The sequence below is a fragment of the Heloderma suspectum genome, chromosome 2 (assembly GCF_057233095.1).
Source record: "Heloderma suspectum isolate Gila_16-S chromosome 2, 16-S_ref, whole genome shotgun sequence".
In the NCBI taxonomy this organism is placed as follows: Eukaryota; Metazoa; Chordata; class Lepidosauria; order Squamata; family Helodermatidae; genus Heloderma; species Heloderma suspectum.
The window spans coordinates 52,265,540-52,290,501 of NC_139459.1; the positions used below are offsets into that span (position 1 = coordinate 52,265,540).

The 24,962-nt window shown below is 42.9% G+C and overlaps 1 protein-coding gene across 1 annotated transcript in view; it reads right to left on the bottom strand.

Moving 5' to 3' along the window:
* The window catches only part of ACOT12 (acyl-CoA thioesterase 12), a 49,987-nt gene extending 25,906 nt beyond the window's left edge, over positions 1–24,081 (bottom strand). The window contains 6 exon segments of the mRNA XM_084833568.1: positions 956–1,112; positions 2,679–2,814; positions 5,427–5,528; positions 8,090–8,150; positions 11,889–11,958; positions 23,588–24,081. Of these exon segments, the coding sequence (XP_084689694.1) occupies positions 956–1,112; positions 2,679–2,814; positions 5,427–5,528; positions 8,090–8,150; positions 11,889–11,958; positions 23,588–23,705 (644 nt within the window). The 5' untranslated portion in view covers positions 23,706–24,081.
* Positions 24,082–24,962: the final 881 nt, after the last annotated feature.

The following is a 24,962-nucleotide window of genomic DNA, read 5'->3' on the forward strand; positions in this document are numbered from 1 at the left end:
AAGCAAGTCTTCCATACTTTTAAAGATGGTATAATATGCCTAAAAGACCAGCTCTCATTCTAGTGAATTTCTCTTGATCCCACCATCAATGCTCCTTGGTTAGTATCACAATATTTAAAAGAAGATATAAACTTTAGAAAAACCTTTCTGAGCCTCTCTTCAGCTTATTCTTTGAATATTGCTTGTTTTTATAAACCTCATTCTCATTCCCTGTAAGCCTGTGACCATAGCAACTCCAGCTTGGCACATTCAAAGGTCAAATCTAATTGTGAGTTGTTTTACAAAAGCTTTGCAGCAAGGTCAGCTATTTGTCAAGCAGAATAGACAGCTCTCTGTCATGACTTAGCACTGTTTCAACAGCATTTGGGTAATTTTAAGATCACAGTTTATGCTCACTACTTTTAAGGTCAAAAAGGAAATATTTTCAGGGTTTATGTGTTATTTTCTTGCCATTGAATCCGACCCCCATTTTGCTGGACCAAATGTATTACAGGGTATATGGGAACCATTTACAGGTACTGATACATATAAATGAGGTGTATGCTTGCACATAAATGCTTCTCACTCAAGTCAATGGTGTTACAACTGTGCAAAACCTGCGACAGATTTGCAATTTTAATAACATGAGCTGTTTCGCCAGCAACAAAGCAAACCCAGTTATTATTGGTATAACTTCAGGTTACAAATCAGAGCTACATGAATAATGAATGGGAATGACACATTCAGCATCCTGGCAATGAATCAGGCCCATTGGTGTGCGAAGGGAATTCTAATAGAAATTCATGTCTCGCACACACAAAGAGAGAAAGCTACATGTACCAAGAACAGGGGGATGATGGAATTATCTGTGTGATTAGATGAACATTAAACTAGTAGACAAAAAAGCTTGTATTCCCCACTAGACCTACCCAAAAATATATAACAAAGAAGAATGCTGAACCGAAAAGAATGGTACCTTGCTGATATAGCAGCCACTGTCTCCATCCAAGCCATAATTTGCCCACCAAATGTATTTCCTTGATGATTGGCATGAGGAGGCAAGACAAGTTCTATGCTCTGCACATGGGTGACATCTGTGGGAACTGCATCTTCCTCTTTATTGCAAACATGGTCTAAAACGTAAGCATTAAATAGCCAATGATGTTAGTAAGATTACCAGCCAGTCCAATTATGCTTTTACAGTCCAACTGTGGCTGTAATTCTCGGATGCAGCCTCACTTAAATCTAGGACTAGTCTAGTTTAGAGTTTGTGAGATTTGTATCCCATGAGAAAAATGCTACTATTCCAAGGCTGTGCAAAGGGCACAGGGTACTTCTAACGTGGAGTAACTGCTTGCTCCTGTACTCCAATTTTGCCACACTATAATTCAGACTATGTGGGTGAATTAGAATTACAGTGGCATTAATGTATGCTTTGGAGTAAAAAACTGGACTACAGTTCCATTCAAGGCCCGTAATTCAATAGGTTAGGGAGGGATCTGGTTTTAGGGAAGATGAGATCTCTATCACACAGCTTTTTTTAATGGCTGCCACACTATTCTGGCTGGGAAAGATTGAAGGCAAAAGGAGAAGGAGACAGCAGAGGATGAGAGGGCTAGATAGCATCACTGATGCAATGAATATGAACTTGAGCACACTCCGGGAGAGAGCGGAGGACAGGAAGGCCTGGCGTGCTATGGTCCATGGGGTCACGAAGAGTCAGACACGACTTAATGACTGAACAACAACAACGCTATTCTGACACATGAACCCACTTGACTTGAATTAAGTATTTGGCTTCCGCTCAAGTTACATCTGTTTCACAATCCCAGTGTTGTAGTTTGGATCCATCTCACTGCCTTGTACTTTGGACCTACTTATCAGGTTGTAGAATCTATATTCAGAAGACAAACTCCACCTAGTTACGTCTTCATGAACTTTGTATATATTTCATGCAGAGCACACTAAGTTGCTTTACAGAGTTATAGCATGCTTTGTATAACGAACAGGTGCCAACTCCATAGCTTGAGATGTTCTGTTATATCACCTGTCTTGATTTCAGCTAGTCCAAGAAAACTGCTAAAATTATGCATCCTGTTCAGAAGCACTTTTTAAATTTCAGAGATTATGAGTTCAAAACATTTTTTTCCAATGTGGATAGCTTAGATTTATGGAAACAAAAATGGATAAAGCCACATTGGTCCATTAGACAAAATCCAACAGTAAACTAGCATATTACCGAAAGGAGGGGGCAGGTGTGTGTGTATGTGTGTGTGTGTGTGTGTGTGAGGGAGAGGGTGGAGGGAAACAAAAGAAGGTTGGGGGACATAAACAGAAGTGGGGATACAGACATAAACAGAAGCCAAGAGTGTGGTGAGGTGAGGGCAACTTCTGTGTGTAGGAATCTCTTTTTGGGGAAATGAGGGGACGGCAGATCTGTGGCCTGGTGGAAGTGCATGTTGCTTTTGCCTCCACTTATGTTCTACTTATATATTTGCACGTAAAGCAAATATCACAAAACGCCATAAGTCCCCAGCATGTGCTCCCCCTAGATCTTCTCATGCGTTAGGGAAGTGGGGAATTTATTTTATTGTTTTATTGTATGCTGTTTGGTTTTAATTTTTGTGAACCGCGCAGAGAGCTTCAGCTATTGGGTGGTACAGAAATGAAATGAATGAATGAATAAATATTTTACTGACCATCATCCATGCCACATTCTTCCATCAGGTTCTTAAAGACACGGTCATGGTCCAGTCGGATTTTTCTTCTCTCAGCAGCCAAGGAATGCTCTAGGAAATCTTGTGCGGTGAGAAGCTGTACTGGTTTTAAGTCAACCTCAATGAATAATAATAATAATAATAGATTATCAAGCCAGGGTGAAATTCTACTTCAAATATATTAACAATAGCAATGTCTAGAATTCTTCATTATTTTTGTATTAAGCCAAATTAATACTAGGTAGAAATAGGTAATTTCCCAGTAATATGTTCTCATACATTTTCTCACATTTTATAGATTTACCAAATGTTGGTGATTTTTTAAAAAATGTGTAAACAAAAAAATCAAGGTAGGTTTGCTTTTCTGAAAATTCTTCTTCGAAATCAGAACTAGAAATGCAATGTGAGTGCAGTGAGTGACTCAGCAATGAAACTGAACCAATTACTTCTCATAAGGTGACCTACTATCGAATTTCCATAACAAAGACTTCTGCTATACATTTGCCTGCTACAGTTCTACCAGATGTTAAACAGTGGATACTACCTCTCCCACATTTCCATGGACACTGCTACTCAGTTTACAGCCCGGTCTACAATCCACTTAAACTAAATACTTAGATTTTAGTGATCCCAATTGACCTTAAATAGATTAAGGGGATCTTCACAAGTGACACTGAGGGGCCAAACAGACATTAGATGCATATCCCTTTCCCTTATGCTGCTTTCCAATGACAGTACACCCCTCCCCCGCCCCCCTCGCATTCGCCTCACAAATAGCATCTTCCAGGGAAAAGAGTAACTTTGGGGAAGATTGAAAATAGCATGGGGAAAGAGTTAAATCTCCTCTCTCTCCCCCTCCATACACCACATTCCTGACCCAGATGATTTAAAAAAAAATGTTAAGATACAGGTATGCAATGATGCATTAGATGTATCTAATTTGATTTTGAGAATGCATCTCAATTTGGCATGTGTTACTTGTGACTGTAGCTTATGTAGGATAAACAGCAATGAAGAGTCATGCTGAATTCAACTGTACATTTTGGTCAACGTAGGTGTAAAGGCTGAAGTACAGACATGGGAAATGCGAAAAGCAATGTAAAGATTACTTGTGAAAGCAGCATAAGTTAGTATTTATCTAAGGGCAGAACTACATATTCTCTCAAGAAATTCATGTTCCTAAGCTTGCGTTTCCTTGAGATAATGCAAATGTGTGGGCAGGGAGAACTTGTATGGGTAGAACCGGGGTGCTTTACCCCTTCCGCACTTACCAGTTTTCCTGCAAATGTCCAATCAAGGCAACTTTACCCTCCCCCTCCCCCAATAGGCTTACGTCTTGGTACAGAGCCCAGTTATGTTAAAAAAAATAAAGAAGTTAAAAAATAAAGACAGGCTGGGAAGCATTTGTGGGGGAAAATCATCAGGTGGTTAAGGGTAAAGCACTGCCCTTCAACCTGCAAATTCTACCCTACAAGGTCTGCCCAAAGAACAAAATCCAATGCTGCTCCAGCAGAGCAAGTAACAGAAATTTCCTCTCCTTTCCTCCCCACTACAGTCCCCCTTGCCTCCCAACATCTGTTCCAAATGGGCTCCCAACCCCCCAGAGCAGTCTGAACGTGCGCAGAGGCTGTGCATGGGAGTGGGAATTTACCCCTTCTCCATTCTGCTGATGGAAATGGTTTCATTGGTAGGAGAACTTAATTGGATACCATCCTAAGGAGCAATCCTATGGGATCCGCCCTGGGTACTCACAAGCCTCTGAATTTGGAGGCTTATGAGTATCCAATGCAGAATGGGAGGCATGTTGTGCCTCCCACTCTGCATATTAGTTAGATAAGCAATTTTGCCTGTTTGGCAGAGGCTTTGGGGAGGGAAAGAGGCTGGGGATGGCTTGGGATAGCTTGTACCCCATGCCCCAGTCTCCTCCTATCCCTGCCCCCAGGGAACACCCCCTTTCACCCCCTACAAGCTCATGTTTGGGAGCTCATAGCAGCATCCAGCACGAGTCTCTCTGCACTGGCTACAAGGGGGCAGGAAGTGTGGTTTCCTGGCTCCGAAATATCCTATGTCCCCCAGACACTGTACAGGGGACATAGGATTGCTCCCTAAGTGTTTTAGTTTAACAAGACTACAGTTTGTGCAGCATAGGACATGTGAAAAGACAGTTAATTTTTTAATGCTATTTTGAAAGATATGCAAATGTTAACCGAGAAACAATGCTAATCGTTATCTGCAAGCAAATTTTACATGTGATGCTGATAACGTTATAAAAAAAGATCCAGATCTAAAAAAAATAGCCAGCAAAAGTAGTAAAATCAGAGCTAGAAATGGTTGTTCAGCCAAATCAATTTGGAGGCAATAGAAAAAGAATTTAAAACTAAACTTCGGTCAGCATCCAACTGCGCCATTCTGCTAGTGCAAATGATATTGTGCTAGTGGAAACTAGGTTCCGAATTATGCGCAAGAGGAGAATCCAACTAAAGCTATGTTGCGCAAGTGAGGTTGCACCAGCCGTTGCACAAGCTCAATGTGCAAGCACTTGCACAATGGAAAGATTTTGTGGAGCTCTGCTAGCACTATTTGAGTTTGTGGAATGACACAGTTGGATACTGTCCTTCATAAACTCTTCATTGCCAATAAAGAAAAGAAAGTGAACAGATAAGCTTTCTGGCAATTTCATAAGGCTAAAGAATTGGACTATTAGGAATTTTTAAATGAAATATATATTACCTTGCCATTACCTACTGGTCTTGCCACATATGTAGAGAAAGCCACACTAATCAGCTTTTGAACATTAGTAAGGGGATCCTGTAATGTAATTTTGACACCAACCTATGTGCAGAAAATGACAACACTGCTGAATTCAAGGCAGTTACATTATTGAGAACAAGTAATATTTGCTCCTTTCATCTCACTAAAAAGCTGAGAGCACTAACATACCATGTATGCCGCCCAGATTTCCTTGGAGAAAAGGCAGAACATAAATGTAATTAATAAATATATAAAATAAGCAGATTACCTAGAAAGGATTTAAGTGCTTGTGCTGTGTCTTCAGGTTGCTGCTATTACGTAGCCACTTTGGAAGCAATGACAATACTGATGCAATGCCAATGGGTTAAACTGCTCCGAAATCTCTTTGGATAATATGGAGTGGTATACAAATATTGTAAATAAAATAAATCATAAATAAAACAACCAAGAGTTTCTGGATTAGCACATCACAAAACCCAGGAATGGGATATTCCTGGGTTGTTAACTGAAAGCAGAAATGATGAGTGTGCAGAAGGCAGTGCACTCGGCATTTTACTCATCCCCGACAATTCCTGGGTTAAACGATCCAGGAACTGCAGTGTAAGATGTGAACCAGATCACTGGCTCTCTTTCTAACTTTTACTGCTGTTTATTTTGTTTTATTGTTAGAGTTGTGATACATATTTTTATTTGTAAGGTATGTTGAGTTTGATTTTATCATAGAAAGGCTGGATACAAATATGCAAATCAACAAACAAATAAAATAGTTTGTTTTAGTCATCTAGATGTTTCTCCATTTTGGGCAATCTATTGTTGCTGAAAAATGTTAACTCTTCCGCAGCTAATGGGTCCATTGGGATGTGGGGTCCTGTCTGCAAAGTAGTTATACAACTACCATGGATAACTACCTGACAGTATCTCTGATATCATAGTAACAATACTCCTCAACCTACGCATATGATGCGTTATGATTCTTCCTGACACCAGTGCGCATCCTGCAAAGTTGAAACTGACGAGTCTCAAGCCAAAATGTGGGAAAGCAGCTTGACAGTTTCACCCTGGTAGAGAGTATTCAGACTTTGCCTTGATACTTCAGTAAAACTTTCCAGATGCTGCCTAGAGAGTCCAGCTTCAGCCACCATGAATCCCCTCTTTTCAGGAATTCTCTCTCTCTCTCATGTGCTGCAGTGAAAACCAGACTTCTAAAAGGGGATCTACAGCACCTCTATCTTCTCTACAGCAAGGCTACCCCAATCTATTACACGTGGACTGGATATCTTACTGTTGTGTTTGAAATGGGACATGCAGATCTAAATCCCATAAAGACAGAAACAAAATGAGTGCACATTTTCAACCGATTGTTTAGATAAGACCACAAACATTTGTATTTATTGAGTTTTACTTCCGTTTCTGTACTCAACTCTCTTACAAACTGGTTTAATAAAATATTTTGCTCGAGTGTTTGAACAAAAATATTGTAAAATATTTTGTTATGTTAGTTTGTGATATTAGTTTGTTTGAATTGGATATCAGAGGCAGTTCAAAAAAAAGAGTACAAGTGTTTCGCACGGTAGCCTTGATCACAAAAGTTAGTGCTGGGTTTGGGAAAGTGGATCTATCAAAACAGTGTGAAGTTGAATGGACGCACAAGTGACAGAGCAATTAAGGAAGGGTGCTTCCAGACTACTAGTCAAAAGGCATTGTATAGCTGTGCTATCTTTCCCTCCTTAAGGGATTTTCTGCAGTACGGGAAAAAAACACACCCAAAGACAATGGGCAGTATCCAAGTCTGCTGGCACACAAGCGGGACCCACCACTAGTGCAACGGGGAGCTAGCAATTAAAAAAGTAACCCAAACCTAGAGGAAATGCTCATTTCTGGAATGGGTTAGGGCAGCGGAGCTTGTGAAAGGAAGTTCCGCTGACCTGTCCCAAATTGGAAACAAGTGTTTCCACTTGTTTTCGGAGTTACTTTTTGAACCCCTAGCTTTCTGTTGCACAAGCGGTGGGTCCTGCTTGTGCAAAAGATTGAGTGGAAGTGCAGTGACAGTACTGGATACTGCTCAGAAGACGCAGCGGGAAAACACGGTGGTGGTGGGACCGGTATGAATGGAAAATGACGATGACTGGACCCCCTATAAACTTCAGATGGCTCCTAGAGCTTCTAATCAAAGGACACTATGCAGCTATTCTGTCTTTTCCATCTGAACAGATTTTGTGTGCGGGGGAGAGATGGATGAAAAAAGGCGGGATATAAATGCAATAAATAAATAAATATGGGAGGGTTACAAATGGATGATGACATAGTCTGGACCCCCCCATAAAATTATGTGAATGAGGCACAATAAAAGCCTCATCTGGAAGTACCTAGAGACAATAGCTCCTGGAAGCTAAGGGATGTAGGGGTGCTTTGGACCTGGGAATGGAGGAGATACCCTTGTTGTGGTAAGATGATACGTGGGGATGGGGACAAAAACCAGTGAGAAGAGAGACTTGACCCCATTCAATATGTCCTATTGGCTATGGCCACCTATGAAGGAATTTGTTGAATTCACATCTTCATTCGCTTCTACCTGACTAAATAACATCGTACATTATCCCAGCTTAAAACAAACTTAAGTAAAAAAAAATACAGTATCTTACCTCCATACTGGTAGTGAATGCCCGGTTTACCTTTGCATTAATGCTAATAATTTGTCCAACTCTATTAACAAAAAAAAAGCGCATCAGAATCTTAGTACATAACGCAGATAAGTGCCAGGACTTCACTAGGCGTAATCTAACAATAGCAGTATTACACTATTGGCTAATGCAGGTCAGTCATCAATTCCATATAGAGAGGGTGTTGGTAGAAATAAAGCACATCTGACTCCACAGGGGACACTTGCAGCAATAGTAAGGAAGGATACTGGATGCTTGGTCAGCCTCTGACCATTGCCATGCTGCTGAACATCTATCAAACTACTTTGGACTTAAAAGTGTCAGAAAACAGAACAGCCAGCTACAAAGCATGAAGGTTCCTCTAGATCTGCCTTCTACAACATGGTGTTTTAATGGGTCACTTTTTGGAAATATAAATTGCAGGTCTGGCTCCCTGACCTGGATTGGGACCACAGCAGGGGACAAAGGGTTAAAACCCCCTTCCTCTCCATATTAGGGTCCCAATCCATATCAAGTCCTCTGTCTTTACTTTAGATGAAAGAAGAAAAAAAGATGTAGCTGCTAGCTACGTCATTAAAGTAATGTGTAGACTGGATCTTAGGAAATTAAGATGGCAGGCGGACAGTGCTTTGTTTTGCAGCATGCCCAGCCAGCTGGTAAAAGTGTGGAAAAGAAAAAGCAGGGGTAGGGAAAGATACAGTGGGTATGGTCAGGTGGCGACCAGGAAAGGGGGGAAGACACAGTGACCAGGGGGAGGGGGTGGACAGAACAATGGGGGAGGGCAGGAGAAAAAGTGGGGATAGGGAGAAGAGACTGGAGTGACCCATGGAGCAATAGTAGGGAAGAAAGTAGAGTGGCACAGAGGTCAAAAGAGAGGGCACAAAGCGAGGGGGAGGGACACACAGAAAGAGTGGAGTACTGGGGAGAGACACACACAGATAAAAGTTTTAATTCAGTAAAATGTATCATCTTGAATTTGCATAATTTTGACATAGGATATCCTGCCCAATAACCATCATCAAATTACAGATCACAATTGTCTCCATGGACTGAACTATAAAAATCATGGATATTGCCCTTTCCATACTCGCCACAGTACAAAGACATATGTCTGAGGCAGGGATCCTTATGGAACCTCATGATTCTTACAAGGCATCCCTCCAAAACTGCTGCCATCAATTCATAGGTCACCTCTGTCTCCACAGATGTTCTGCAACTTGATGGCTGCTTTGCTGGAATCCCATGTAAAAATCATGAAATCCAACCATGTTTTAAATCCATATTTTTATGCCATGGCACTGCTGGCAAGTGCCAGATCTGTGATTTTTTTTATTTACTATGCAGTCTATAGACATCAATGTAAGCTTTAATCTGATGGTAGTTTTGAGGAGACCCCATGTACAAATCATGCAAATTAAAGAAGACCCATTTTCATCCTACTGGATTTGGCTTTTACCCAGGCCCTCTGAAAAGTGAAGAGAAAGACAGAGTGTGCTTTCGTTGTGTGTGTGTGTGTGTGTATGGTGGGAGGGGTGACCTAGGAGGTCGGGAGGGGGCATGAGGAAAGAAATGGAGGGGCTGTGTCCACAGCACTTTTGCAGAATTATTGTTGATTGAGCAAAATTGTTTTATATTTTTGTATGTAAATGGTTTTATATTATGTTACGCATTATACTGAATATTTAGGGTTTTAATCTGTGTAAACCACCAAGATCACTTTAGCTATTGGGCAGTATAGAAACATAATGAATGAATGAAAATTCTAAATGGGCCCATGGGCCCAAAAGGGTTGGAGACCCCTGTTTTACCTGGAAGATATGGTTGCCAGTCAAGGTTGTTCTACTCTTTCCTGAGATGCTATGGATCCTGAGTAGACCAATTCATTCCACTGTTAATGGTGCTTAAGAGTGTGACAAGGAGAGGGTGGGAGAGAAGGAGAGAGTAGCAGGGTTTAATCTGAGCCAGAAGTCACCAGGGTATAGTCATGGAACCTGTTTTCACACCCTGGAACTAGGATTCACACCTGGGATTATCCACACCTGGGATTATACACCTAGCCAGCTGTTTGTTCATCTAGCCCAGTATTGCCTACTCTTGAGTGGCGGCAGCTGTCCAGGGGCCTTTCACTTCACCTGCTACTGGGTTCTTTCAGCTAGAGAAGCCAGGAACCGACCCTGGGACCTTTCGCATTCCAAACATGTGCTATGCCACTGAGCTACATTCCCTTTGCTAGCCTGTAGTTCAGGCTGATTCTTCTAATCATACCAAGAAGCCTCTTATTTTCAGGTTATTTCCCTGATATGGTTAGAATCAGATGAATAATCTGCTCTCATTTCCTCTAGAACCTTAAGCCCCTGAATTCTGGAGTGAGCACATTATTAGAACACTCTATACAAACACTCTGAATGGTGGTGACATTCCATCGATGGTTAATAATTCTGTTTATATATGGGAAGTGCTCTACTTGGTCCCATTGCCACTACTGCAGAGCACCATGAAAGCCACTTGCTCTTAACACAGGCCCCGGGAATTGGAATTCAAGGAACCATGCTGCATCACAGGCCATTGCATTCTCATTTGTAACCGATGATGACCTTCTGAACTGTAGCCGACTGAGAACTCTCAGTAAGGGTACATGAAAAAAATGCAAAAAAGGGGCAAAGAATTTAAAGTACAAATATATGTAAAACAGACAGTGCTTGTAAATTCACACAGTGTAAGAACACAAGAACAATGGCTTGTTCCTTAATGTGGAAAAGACTGTTTTCCCCAGACTGCCTAAGCGGTGAAAATTTTATTCTAGTCCAAAGAAACCAAAAACAGGCATCATATATAAATAGCAGCTTTCTTACCCCTGCAGGATGTATATCCACACATTTTAACCATCATACAGCCAAACTACACATTACGTTTTAATACATAGAATGCAGCTACGTCAGTTCTTTTTCCTTACTAAAATGTAAACTCAAGGAATTCAATCCAGATTGGGATACTAGCATGGGGGTAGGGGGTCTTTAACCCTTTGCCCTCAGATGGGATCCCAATCCAGATTGAGGATCCTGCGCTCGCAACGTGCATAGGAAAAAAAAGCTTATCTTGGCTTCAATGGGGACTTCTTCTATGCCAATTGTAGAGATGTTGGTTTGTCTTGATAGTTAATGTTTGGAAATTCTGATAGTTTTATGAAGTTAACCTTCTACCTGAGTTCAAACAGTTGACTGGTATATAGTCAGTTTTCAGGAAAACTAAAACTTCTCTTACTTTAGGAAGTTAAAAGTAAGATCAACTTCTTGAACTGGTTGCACTCCTATGATTTCATTAAATGTATAACCTTCAAAAGGGGAAGAAATGCTAGTTTATGACTTTCTTATACATGAATATTTTTTATTTCCAGATCAGAAAAGAAAATTGTAAGAATTATGTTGTTTTATAACTTGAACCTGTCAAATTCTCACATCTAATGTTTTATTCACGTTTGGAAGTGGTAAAGATCAGGAGGCCTACATAATTTTCTGAATTATTTTCCAGTTTGTCAGGACAAAAGGAACAACAGGAAAAATATAATAGTTTACTGTAGACTTTGTGAAAATGATCTATGTCCTTTTTTAGCAAATGGATGGATTAATCTCACAGTACCTAAGTTTTTGCAATGAACCCTATGCCTAGGGAAATCACTGTACCATTATTTTGAATTTTATATGTTCTGATTAATCGCTGTTAAAAAGAAAAAAAAAAGACAGTGGCTGTGATGAGGTTTAATAGTAACTATACAAAGTTTTACCTGGCAGTCTCTTCAAACTGTATATCATCCACTGATACTGTCACACAGGGAACGCCAGCATGTTTTTCAGCTTCAAAGGACAGACAAGGTTGCGGGGAGAGGACAGTTACAAACATCAGACAATTTTCTCTCAACATGCCTTTGCCTTTAAACTGGATGGATTTGCTTATCTTCTCAGGACCACTTAATATATAATACCTTTCCCTAATATGGCACTCTCCAGATGTGTTGGACTACAACTCCCAGCAGCCCCAGCCAGTATGGCCAATGTCCAGGGATGCTGGGAGATGTAGTCCAAAACATCTGGCAGGCATGTTTTCCTTACAACGTTGCACATTATCATATGTCTATTTTGCTACATTTAAAATTGGTGAACTAGTGCCCACTGCAGTTTCCCAAGAACTGTATAACCCAGGGGTGAGAAGAAGATACTGGTAGATCTCTGGACATACTGGCAGACCTCTGGGTGATTTGCAGTAAATTGGGAAGAATGCCTTTCTGACTACCAATTAACAGTAGCAACAGCAAAATTACTTTTTCCACCTACATTCAGCAGTTATAATGAAGAAAGCTTGCGGTAAGCTCAATTCAGTTCTAGTAGTGAAAACAAATCCCTAGACCAGGGGCGGGCAACTTGTGGCCCACCAGATGTTGTGGCCTACAACTTCCAGGATCCCTTGCCATTGACTATGCTTGCTAAGACTCATGGAAGTTGTAGGCCAAAACACCTGGAGAGCCACAAGATGCACACCCTTGTCCTAGATTTAGAATGTGTTCAGAGGCACCCTGTTTGTTAATTCTAAGTGAATGTCTCTTCCACCTGGATGTGGTTGGTGAATCTCAGGGTTTTAATAAAAAGCCAAAGTTTATCTGACATCTATCCACCCTTGGTGTACACTCAATAAAACAGAAACATTTCACTGGTGTACTCAAATAAAATAAGCCCACATACTCTTTTCCCTAGGGCAGGAAAGTCCGTGTGCTTGTAGTGTATGAATGCACATACTTTAATTCTGCTATTCCAGGTGAGGCAAAAAATCTGCCATCCTTTCAGAAGTAAATCACTTGCTGAAATAAATTGAGAGGTCTTGTTGACAGGGTAGGCTCTGTTCACCAGCACTGCTATGTCACTTTTCTACATACAAGCCATTTTAATGGGGGAAAGCGGACAGGAGCTAGGAAGCATCCCGTTTAGATTAAATCATCCCAAGGGAATGAAGATGGAACTGTTTTCTATTGCCCAAATGTAGAAAGGGAGGAAATAGGCCATGAATATATGGTAGAACATGATAGCCAATCAAAGAGGCCTAAGTGCCATAGCAAATGATGCACACGCTAGAGACATCTGGAGAGTGAAAGTGTGTATAGGTGTTTCTTTGCAAAAGCTAGATGCCTCAGAGCCAAAATGGGAGAGGTGGACTACTTGGTTTTAAAGGAGAACCTGGATATAGTGGGCATTAGAGAAACCCGCTGGAACGGAGAGAACCAGTGGGATATGGTCATCTCTGGATATGAACTCTACAGGAAGGACTGGGAAGGGCGTACTGGGGGAGGTGTTGCTCTGTACATCAAAGAGGGCATAATGTTGAGCAGAATAGAAGGGGTAGACTCTTCCACAGAAGCGCTGTGAGTGACAAAACTGGGCTCCAAAACTAATTTAGTGCTAGGAACATACTATCTTCCTCCAGACCAGAATGCTCAGGTTGACCTTGAAATGGAAAATGACATCAGGGATGCCTCCAGTGAGGAAGTGTTGTAATAATGGGTGACTTCAATTACCCCCAGATTGACTGGATGAATGCATATAAACGCACCAACATTATTATCTTTTCAGCGCCAGGTTATTCCAGGTCATGGAATAAGAGGAGAGGTCCCCTTATGGGTCAGTAACAGGTTAAATAACAGAAAGTAGAAAATAGGAATAAATGGTAAATTCTCCCAATGGACGGAAGTAAATAGTGAGCTCCCACAGAGATCTGTATTGGGACCAATGCTTTTCAAATTGTTCATAAATGACCTGGAAGAGTGAGCAGTGAGGTGACCAAGTTTGCTGATGACACCAAATTATTTGGATGGTTAAAACAAAAAGGGATTGTGTGGAGCTCCAAAAGGTTCTCTCCTAACTGGGAGAATGGGCATCTAAATGGCATTGCAGTTCAGTGTAAGCAAGTGTAGAGTGACACATGTTGGGGCAAAAGATCCCAACTTCAAATATAACCTGATGGGATCTGAGCTAGAGGTGACCAAGAAAGAAAGAGATCTTGGAGTTGTGGTAGACAGCTCAATGAAAATGTCAACCCAGTGTGCGGCCACTGTAAAAAAGGCTAACTCCATGTTGGGCATAATTAGAATAGGAACTGAGAATAAAACTGCCAATATCATACTGCCTTTATACAAATCTATGGTGCAACCACACTTAGAATACTATGTGCAGTTCTGGTCACAACACCTAGAAAAGATATTGTAGAGCTGGAAAAAGTGCAGGAAAGGGCAATTAAAATGTCCAAGTGGCTGGAGCATCTGCCCTATGAGAGAAGGTTACAACAGCTGGGCTTGTTTAGCTTGGAAAAAAGGAGGGTAAGGGGAGACATGATAGAGGTGTACAAAATTATGCATGGTGTGGAGAATGTGGATAAGGAGACATTTTTCAGCCTCTCTCAAAAATACTAGAACCCAGAGTCATCCCATGAAACTGATTGGTGGAAGATTCAGGACAAATAAAAGGAAGTTCTTTTTCACGCAGCGCATAATTAAACTAGAATTCGCTACCACAAGATGTAGTGATGGCCACCAATTTGGATGGCTTTTAAGGGGGTTAGACAAATTCCTGGAAGAGTAGGCTATCAATGGCTACTAGTCCTAATGGCTATGTACTGCCTCTAGTATCACAGGCAGTATGCCTCTGATACTAGAACATGGGTGGGAGGGTGCTGTTGCATTCATGTCCTGCTTGTGGGTTTCCCGTTGGCAGCTGGTTGGCCACTGTGTGACTAGATGGACCCTTGGTTTGATCCAGAAGGGCTCTTCTCATATTCTTAATGAAGTGGGCACCACCATCTTGGAGGAGAGATAAGGCATACTGGTATTCTACATAATATAAACCAAGTCCTTTTAAAAATCTGCTGTGCTTGTTTAAATGTTTATAGTTGTTGGGGATACTCACACTGAAGGTGACTGAAAAGATGGTTAAGAATGAGTTGTTAGGTGACAGTAGCAACAAAAATGGGAGTGAAAGTGAAGCAAGAAATTCAAACAGCAAGAACCACTGCTATTAAGAAGTGCAACTCTAGTATGTATGGCTCCCACAAAGTCACCATTGACAAAGTAGTTGCATGAAACAGTGTCCATCTGTGGGCTAGATAGAATGTACTGGTGAGGTAGTGCTTGAAACAATTTAGATTATGTCCTAACAAGTCAAGCATAATTTCTGAATGCAGAGATGGCAAACCTTTCTATGGAAGCTTACAGACAAATCTGTCATGCAATCCCCCTGCCTCTTTCACAGATTTTACCAGCGGGAGGGGTGGGGGTGTTGAGACAACACCATCTTCCATTTGGAACCCTCCCATTCCCACTGGTTCTTTTGTCTTTTTTCTTTCAAAAAAAAAATGCATTAAGAAAAAGATGGGATAGCTGTAGAATGTCTTTTGACTGGCAGTGGTTGGAATAGTCCACCTGGAAGTGCTCTATCTATCAATCATAGGTGTGGGAAACCTTTTTTCTGTTGAGGGCCTCATTTTCTCAGGGGAAATCCCTCAGGGGCTGCATGCTGATGCAAGCAGGGCCAAAATCAAAATTGGGTAGGGCCACCCCCTTTCTATCTCTTCCTTACCACCCATCAGACTGCCAGGGGAAGGATAGCTTGGTCTTGCCAGAGGTCTGAGCTGTTCAATTGCAAATGGCTTTTAAAAGGTTGAGGACTGTCGTTTGCCCCATCCCTGATCTATATAACATTTGCAGCACAATCCTATACACGTCTTACTCAGATGTAAACCCCACTGAATTCAATTAGGGTTACTCCCAGCCAGGGGAATGGGTAGAACAGGGGTCCGCAACCTTTTTGAACCCATGGGCACATTTGGGGATTTGAGAAACTGCTATGGGCACCACCACAAAATGGTTCCCATGGTGGATGTGACTAGTCACTTAATGGCTGCCATGGGGGCCTAGACAAAAAGTGAGCTAAAGAGGGAGGGAGAGAAATAGAGGGGCTAGAGGTTGGGAGGGAGGGGGAAAGGCTAGAGGTTATAAAGAAGACTGCCCTAACATTTTCCAAAGTTTTTCTTAAAACATTATTTTGTAAGGGGCCAGGAAGGGAAGAGCTTCGTGGGCACCATTAAAGGTCCCTGCAGGTGTCGGGCACCCATGGGCACCACATTGGTTGCACAGTACCCTACCTTGCTTCTTCTAGAATATTTATAGATTCCTCCCCTCGCTTTTATCATCACAAGATGCTAAAATGATGATTAAGGAGGTGGGACCTTGAACCCAATCTCCCACATCCAAATCCAACTCTGTTTTCTACACACCATGCTGGCTCTCCACTTAAAACAAAGTAACAGTCTTCTGAATTGTATTGTTAAATGTGCCCCTCTTCTCACCACTGGTGAGACGTCCAGGGGAAACTACATGGTTTAGTTCCCTTTGGAGAACAGAGCCCTGGAGATTTGTAATTAGTTTACTTAGGAATATTGGGAACAAGCAGTACAACCAGTACAACTGCTAGTCCTGCACTGGGTTACCAAACAGAGCAACTGCACCACAAGGATGCCTCAGTTTTCATCAACTGCAGCTAAATTAACATTCTCAGCTCTCCTCATCTGTATCCTAGATTCAAATGGCCTTCTTTTCTGCTATCACACAGTCCCTGGCAGAACACTTATCTCACACACAGCCCTGCAAGGAAACTATTCATTCAGGAAAACAAAGTCATTAAGTACCATTGAGGAAGCATTAATCAGTCATTCCTGACTAAGTATTGGCAAGCAACTGGCTTAAGAAAGTAATGTCATCCAGCAACTGTAACACTATATTAATCTCCACAGAGAAATTGACTCAGTGGTGGGTAGACTGCATGTATTCAGTAGTTGTCTTGTGCACATGTAACTCTTTTCTGCCTCTCAGGAATGTTATGACAATAAAGGCATAGTAGATAAAACCATTCAATAATTGTGGCCACACATAAATACATCTGAAAAAAGGAATGATGTTTTATTTATTTTCTGAAGACAGTAATGCCAATAGGCTACTGAAACCCCAGAGCCTTATTGATGAAATAAAACTCCGACATTGTCATATCAGGGATGCCACACAGAGCGAAGTTCACATATGCATTTGTTAATCTTTTCTGTGCTCACTGCTATCTACTGGTGAACACGACTGGATTTGCAAATGAAGTTCATTGACAGCATAGATGGCAAAGTCTTAATTTGTGTGACATTATAAATTAGGCCCATCATTTACAGGGATGGGGAACCTCTGGCCCATGGACCAAATTTGGCCTGCCAGCCCAGCCCATGGGACCTCGGCCTCCCCCCCCCCCAATATAATGCAACCCAATTTAAGTTCCCTACCCTTATTTTAAAAGAACATGGGCAGAGCAATTCTTACGTCCAAATATGCTGGCTTGGAGGTGGTTAGGATGGGGTGGAAGCACCTCTTCACCGATGCGGAAGAGTGTGTGGGGAGGCTGCATCCACCCGCCCTGGCAGTACAGTTCCACCCATGGAAAGCTCTGCAGGTGAAAAGCTGCCACTGGTGATGTTTCCACAGTGGTAGCAAGCACAAGGCCATGAAACAGAGCATTCTGAGGGTGGGGCAGAGCCAACTTTGGATTTGCTGGATCCAAAGCTACTCCATTCATCCAACAGGGGCCTAGGGCTGGCATAGCTAATTCCCCCTTCGACTGCTTCCTACTCGGGGGCAGGGGGAAGAGGGGAAATTTCAAATAAAAAGATCCACTGGGTTGAAAATCCTAGCAAAGCCTTATCTGGATTGGGGCCACAATACCTGATGGACCACCTCTTCGGGCATGAGCCAACCCATACACTATGTTCAGCATCTAAGCCTGTCCTCCAGGTGCCTCTTCCCGAGGGAGGCTCAGAGGGTGGCAACAAAGGGGAGGGCCTTTGAATTATGGAAAGATCCTCATGAAGAGGCCCTCCTGGCGCCAACATTGTTATCTTTTCAGCGCCATGTTAAAAGTGCCCTCTTCTCTCATGCATATAATGAGTTTTTTAATCAAGTCCTGGACTGTCTTTGGTTGATGGTTTAAACATTGTTTTTACATATATGTTGTCTGTATGTGTCTTATCTGATTATGTTTGTATGTAAATGGTTTTGCACTTTGTATAATGTATTGTGTCAAGGGCTCCTTGGAGGCCTCCCTCAGTCTAATCCAGTAGCCAAGTCCAGACGCAGACAAAGGGATTCCTTTCAAAGCTTTATTCTTCTTTTACAACTTAACAACTATACCATTTGCAACTAGATCTGAGCAGCATAGTACCTATGCCCTAAGTTGGAACAGTTGGTCTCCATTTGAAAGGGAATTACTGGCAGACCCCTGAACTTAAGGACTAGGGAGAGTCCCTCCCCTTTTCCCTTGGATCCTCTGGGCGCAGCCGTTGTTTGCGCGCCAACTGGGCTCTACGCCTCCTTTCTGCGCCCTCTATCTGGCGCCGCTCTCTGCGTCGGTGTCGCGCGTCCACCAAGTCTGCTTCCCGCGCTCTGTCACTCCCTGGACTGCTATCTAAGCTAGGAATGCTGGTGGGAGGAATCTCCATCAGCTGTTGGCCCTGGGAAAGAGGAGCGTGCTCCCCTCCCAGGAGGGACTGCTCTTCCACAGAATCAGAACTACTCTGGGATTCTATGGGCTCAGTGTCCACCCTGACATATTGTTAATGGTTTTTAATTTTTGTGAACTGCCCAGAGAGCTTCGGCTATGCGGCGGTATAGAAATATAATACATAAATAAATGAAATGAAAACCACCCACATCCTCTACCTTGGCTGGCATAAGCAAGCAGGTCTTGGGAGGAGGTGGAAGATTCATCACTTGACTCCTACATGACCCTACTTAGGATTGCACTGTAAGGAATTTAGGATGCAGTCCTATGGGGATGGCTGTAAGACTCTGAACTCAGAGGTTTACGGCCATCCAAAGTAGAGCAGGGGGAGAGCAGAGGCGATTTTTGCCTCCATGCTCCCCCTGCTCTGCATTTTAGCTAGCTGAGTGTTTTTACCCTTCTAGCTGAGGCATCGGGGAGGGGGAGGAAAGGAGGCTAGGGAAGGCTGGGAATAGCTCGTATCCCTCCTTCCCCAGTCCCTGCCCCTTTCTGTCCTCCCTAAGGTCACCTCTGCGACGTTGGAGAGGCAGCTGCTGCAGTTCTCTCCGTCCCAGCTTTGAGGGGGAGGGGGCAGGGAGCTTGGAGCCCTGGCTCTGAGATCGGAGCACTAACTCCGACCTTGGATCCAGTAATCCGAAGTATCCTATGGCCCCCCAGACTCTGTCTAGGGGCTAAAGGCTTGCTCTCCTAGTTATCTTCCATATGTTTGTTATCTCTATAGTCAGTGTATTGTGAAAACCTACAATTTGCACACAACAGAAATCAAAATGATAAAGATAATGATTGATTCAGGTATGAGCATGTGCTCCTGTTTGTGAGTTTGTTTTTTGTACTTTGTCAGATTGTTTCTTCTATCACAAAACCCCAGATAAAATGACTTTTGATGTCCTGCATTTGAATAATCCTAACTCCTAACACTTTTCTCAACGTAGCATATCCAAGCAATTTAAAGGCCAACACTGCTCATAACAGGAAATCTGTGATCAGATCTCCTGACATAGGAAGGGAGGAATCAGTCTTATACTGAGGCTGCCTTTACACTAAAGAAACCTCTCGCAGTCCTCCCATTCTGCAGCCTTTCCATGTTTACCATGGGCTCCCAGACCGCGACCACGTAACTGCTGAGAGGGGAAGCTTTTAATTTTCAAGGTTCCATAGTTCCATAGAACTCAATGAAACAGCACCATCTAGTGGCAGTTTTAATCGCATAACATTCCAACTTAAAGAGATAGTTCATTAGTTCAAGACCTTTTTGAGAGGAAATAACCAGGAAATACCTCTGGATGTGCCCTAGAGGTTGACAACGTCATGAAAAGGACCTGCAAACTTCTGTGAGCAATCTCAATAGCAGGATAAACGCTACATGTGAAGGAGCCTAGTGTCAGACCATTGGTTCATCTAGCTAGTGTAGACCTCCTTTCAGCCTGGGGGCCAAATTCCATTTCAGACAATTCCCGCAGAAGGTGGGACTGAAAGTAAAAGAGAGTGGGGTCAAAGGCAATAGCGGTAGGGCCAAAATACCATCAAATTGTAGCTTAAAGCTCTTACTGCCAGCAACTAAACCTTAGAAGAGGCATTTCAGTCTTTAAAACGGGGGAAAAGCTGCACACAAGCTGAGAAACCATCAGATGACTGGTGGTTGGGGAAAGGGGATGGCTATCTGGAAAAAACCGGGAGGGCTGGATTTGGCTCCTGGGCTGAGGTCCTGCACTCCTGATCTAGCCCAATATTGCCTACAGTTACTGATTTCAGACAGGGTCTTTCCCAGCCTACTTGGCAATGCCAGGGACTGAACTTGGGGCCTTTTGCATACAAAGCAGAATGCTCAGTCACTGAACTCCAGCCCTTCCCTACTGCTTTAAAAGCAGCAGTGAGAGGGGCTCTGAATTTGATCAGAATAGTAGCATTGAGAGAAAAGTTGTTTAGCCCCCATGCAGTTTTCCTGATCCTTCTTCCTCCACCCCCTCCCAGTGTTAGCCCTGCAGTGGAAAAATACAGCTACATTTTCTTCTTTTGCTCTGTCTTTATTTTATTTATTTATTACACTTATATCCCACCTTTCTTCCATTGTGAAACTTAAGGTGGCTACCTGTGGTTCCCAAGGAGTCTTCCCTCCAAGCACTGACCAGACCCAGACTTGCTTATCTTCAGCAAGGTGGCTGCCGCATGTGCCTTCTGACCATATCTTTATTTTCTACAATATTGTTTTTGTTCTACATATTTAGAATGTAGTTAGATTTCATATGGGTCCAAAGCCATATGTATAATAGACCAATAAAAACCAGTTGTATTCTAGAAGCTTAGATAAATTACTAGCTAACATTGCCAGATGAAGTAGGCAACTTGTGGCCCTCTAGATTTTTTTGGCCTACAGTTTCCACAGTCCCTCACCATTGGCTATGCTGGCTGGGCCTGATGGGAATTGTAGGCCAAAACATTTGGAGGGCCACAAGTTGCCCATGTCTGCTCCAGAGAGAGGGGCTTTTCAGCACCCCCAGTTATGGAGCAACACTCCCAGAGAGGTTTGCCTGGCGCCATCTTAATGTTTTTTTCAGAACCGGGCCTTTTCACGTAGGCTTTTTAAACAACTAATGTCATGTAGTCTAGAGCTCTAATCTTAACATCCAAGTTTTAATTGTGTTTTAATTTTAATAGGTTTAATTGCTTTATATTGTATAATGTTGCATTTGTTTTGTGAGTCGCCCAGACAATTAGTGTTATGGGGAAGCAATATAATCACAGAAATAGAGAAATACTCTCTCACCAATCTAAGGCTGGTATGCAAGGGAGGAGGTTATTGCATTCTATTGTAGGTGTGGCTTGACCTGCTCTCTGCTATTATTTGTTAGACTTTATGTTGTGAGTTTCAGGTGAGAGATTTACAAATGTAAACAAGAGGAGGAGTTCATGTGCATTTGGTATGCCCATTTAGCTATTGTGAGATACCTCATGCACCTGCTAAAGGGGTGTTGAACCTCAGGTCTGGGGGCCAAATCTAGCCCATTTGGAGAGGCAGTTTCCAGATGGCCACGTCTCCTTCCCCATGTTATTAGGTAGTTCCTGCTTCCCCTCCACCCCCCAATTGTTTTGTGGTTTCCCAGTTTTGGCACTGTTTTTCCCCCATTCTACAAGGTTGAAATGCCTCTCCTCAGGCTTAGTTAGCGGCAGTAGGAGCTTTAAATATGCTGGCATTCTTGCTGTTTTGACCTTGCCCACCACTGCAATGGCGAGATCTTCTTCAAAATTAAATTCAGTCCTTGGGCTGAAAGAGGTTCGGCACCCTTGTGCTAAAGAGAGGAAGAAAGGAAATGGGGAAGTCCTGGGGCAAAATCCAATGTTATGTTAGAGGACATCTGCTCATTTGACAAGACTTTCTCCTCTCCCTTCCAGCCCCCAAATCTGCTCTGGAGCATCCCAACCCTCCAAAGCAGATTCTGAAGGCTCTTGGGGGGCAGCAGTGAGGTGGGGGGAGGAATCACCCACTTCCGCTCTGCTGGCGGAAGCAGTTCTTTCTGTGGAAGGACAGAACTGGATTCCACCCATATATATAGGCATGTTTGGACTTGATTTATTATCTATACCTTTAATATTTAAAAGATATTATGCTTTTCTCTCCAGCATACAAGATTAAAAACAGTAAGGGTGCAATCCCGTGTATGTTTAGACAGAGGAAAGTCCTACAAGTCCCACTATGTTCCAGCCTGTCATAAATGAAGTTTCTTTAAAATCCAATAACACTTCTCAAGTTTATCTGATTTACAGTACAACCAATACTGTAGATTGACTAATAATCAGCGGCTTTATGTAGCATCTACCTTAAGAACAGATTCATAGCTGTAGACTGTTTCTAGTTTCCACTCAGCCATGAAGCTCACTGGGTGACTTTGGGCCAGTCATTGCCTCTCAGCCAAGTCTACCTCACAGAGTTGTTGTTGTAAGGATACAATAGAGAAGAGGAAGATCACGTATGCCGCCTTGGGCTCCTTGGAGGAAAGGCAGGATATAAATGTAACAAATAAATAAATAACAGATCACACTAGAGAGATTGGGCATTTTTTAGTATGTCAGAGCCCTCTACATTGGCAAGGCCTAAAAAAGATGACTTACCCTATTTAAGAGTTACTGACAAGTGCCATTTAAAACTCATGAGAGCAAAATATCCCAAAGAACTTCAGCAAGAATCCTTATAATTAACGACATGCAAGCAGGAAACACACTATCCACTTTATATTTGTATTTTGCACAAAATAGCACGTACCGCTTACTACTGGAGTCAATGGGAAGTAGGGGAGGAATTGGACCTAATGGAATCTTTTGCAGGTTTGCCCTTCCACTTGAGGTACTCTATCCCTCTCCGTTCCTTGGTTTTTCCATAATTAAAAAGGAGCTCTTTAGTAAATTGAATTGAAGTATTGAGTAGGTTGTTGGTAATGTCCATAGTGTTTATAAAGATAAAATAAATAAAAATATATTTTAAAAAAGGAGCTCTTAGGTACCATATCTGTGGATGATAATTGCTTTCCCCCCTCTCTCAAAGTCAGATTGTTTCCCTAGGTGGGCTCTCCTGCCTTTAGCAGCTTATATGACAGGTAAAAAAACCATCGGGTGAAACTAGCTCCCTAACACCCCCCTCTCCTGTGGATAAAAGCTACATCAGTTGAGCGTCTAGCTGTATATCATGTAACTCTTGCAATGTACCCAACCCCTGCTCTGCTGGGGTCGGCGGCGGAGGGGGGGATCTTCGACCTTGCTAGCGAGAGGGGGGAGGGGGCTGCAGCTGATGGCCGCTGCCTTTACAGGGCTCCTCGTGCTGACGAGAGGGAGGGAGGGGGGAGAAGAGGGCGCTTGTACTTACCAGCCAGGCAGGCCGTGGTATCGATCCATTTGAGGAGTTGGCCGGCGCTGAGCTCCCCGAGGTGGTTAGCGTGAGCGGGAAAGATGGTCTGGCACATGTCCACTTGCGCGCCCGCCATGGCAGCGGCAGCGGCAGCGTCTTCTCCTTTGGCTCGTGCGCGTCCGCCGCCGTGGATCAGCTCAGCCTTTGCATTCCCTTCGCTCCTGTTGCTGGGCTAATGTGTAATTATGTGCACGGCGCGCTCCAGGGCGTCAAAGGGAACGTGGCGGTGTCCTCGGCTCAGCGACAAACCAGTTCCCGCCTCCTCAGCCAAGCCTGCGGAATGCCTTGGAGGCCCTTGGGGAGCTGCCGAGAAAAGCGAGGAAATTTCACCTTTCTTCCCTCACTGGGGCAGGGGGTGGTTGAAAAGAGAGCGCAGGGTGGGCGGATTGTTGTTGGGTCGTGTCTCTTTTATTAAACAACGGTCAATATTCAGCTCACAAGAAACAACGAGGACCACCAGAAAAGAGGCATGCTCAAAAAGGCGCTGCGTTGCCTTAACTCCCAATTAAGTGTGCGTGTGACTGCAGCCTTAATATGCCATATATAGACCAATCAACCTTAGGCACAGCTAGTTAGTAGGCACTGGCCATTACGCTGTCATTTTGTGTACCAACTTTTTTCTCCCATTAGTCTGATTTTTCATTTTTATGCATTTTAACTTTTGTGCATCTCTTGATTTTTCTTTTTCTCTTATGACAAAAGGAGGACCAGCCATGGGGGAAAGACTTATAAGCAACCCCTCTGCCAATTATATTAAAAAGAAAGAAGGGGTGGGGGAACAGAGACTAGAAAAACCCTGGGCAATAGCTGAATAAACTGCAGTATAAAACATGGGGTTCATCTAAAACATGACAGCGTCTTCTGAAAGCGGCCAAACAAGTTATACAAATCAATACTACAAAAGTCTGCAATGTAGTAAACTATAATGTACACAATGTAGGACTGTCCGTAGTATAGAATTACAATAGAGTAACAATACCTAAAAGAGATTAAAGGTGCAATCCTATGCATGTTGCTACAGAAAGAAAATGGCAGCAACTCCCAGCATGCCCCGCCCAGGTATTGTTGTTCAGTCGTTCAGTCGTGTCCGACTCTTCGTGACCCCATGGACCATAGCACGCCAGGCCTTCCTGTCCTGCGCTCTCTCCCGGAGCGTGCTCAAGTTCATATTCATTGCATCCGTGATGCTATCTAGCCATCTCATCCTCTGCCATCCCCTTCTCCTTTTGCCTTCAGTCTTTCCCAGCATCAGGGTCTTTTCCAGGGAGTTTTCTCTTCGCATTATTGGAGCTTCAGCTTCATTATCTGTCCTTCCAATGAGCACTCAGGGTTG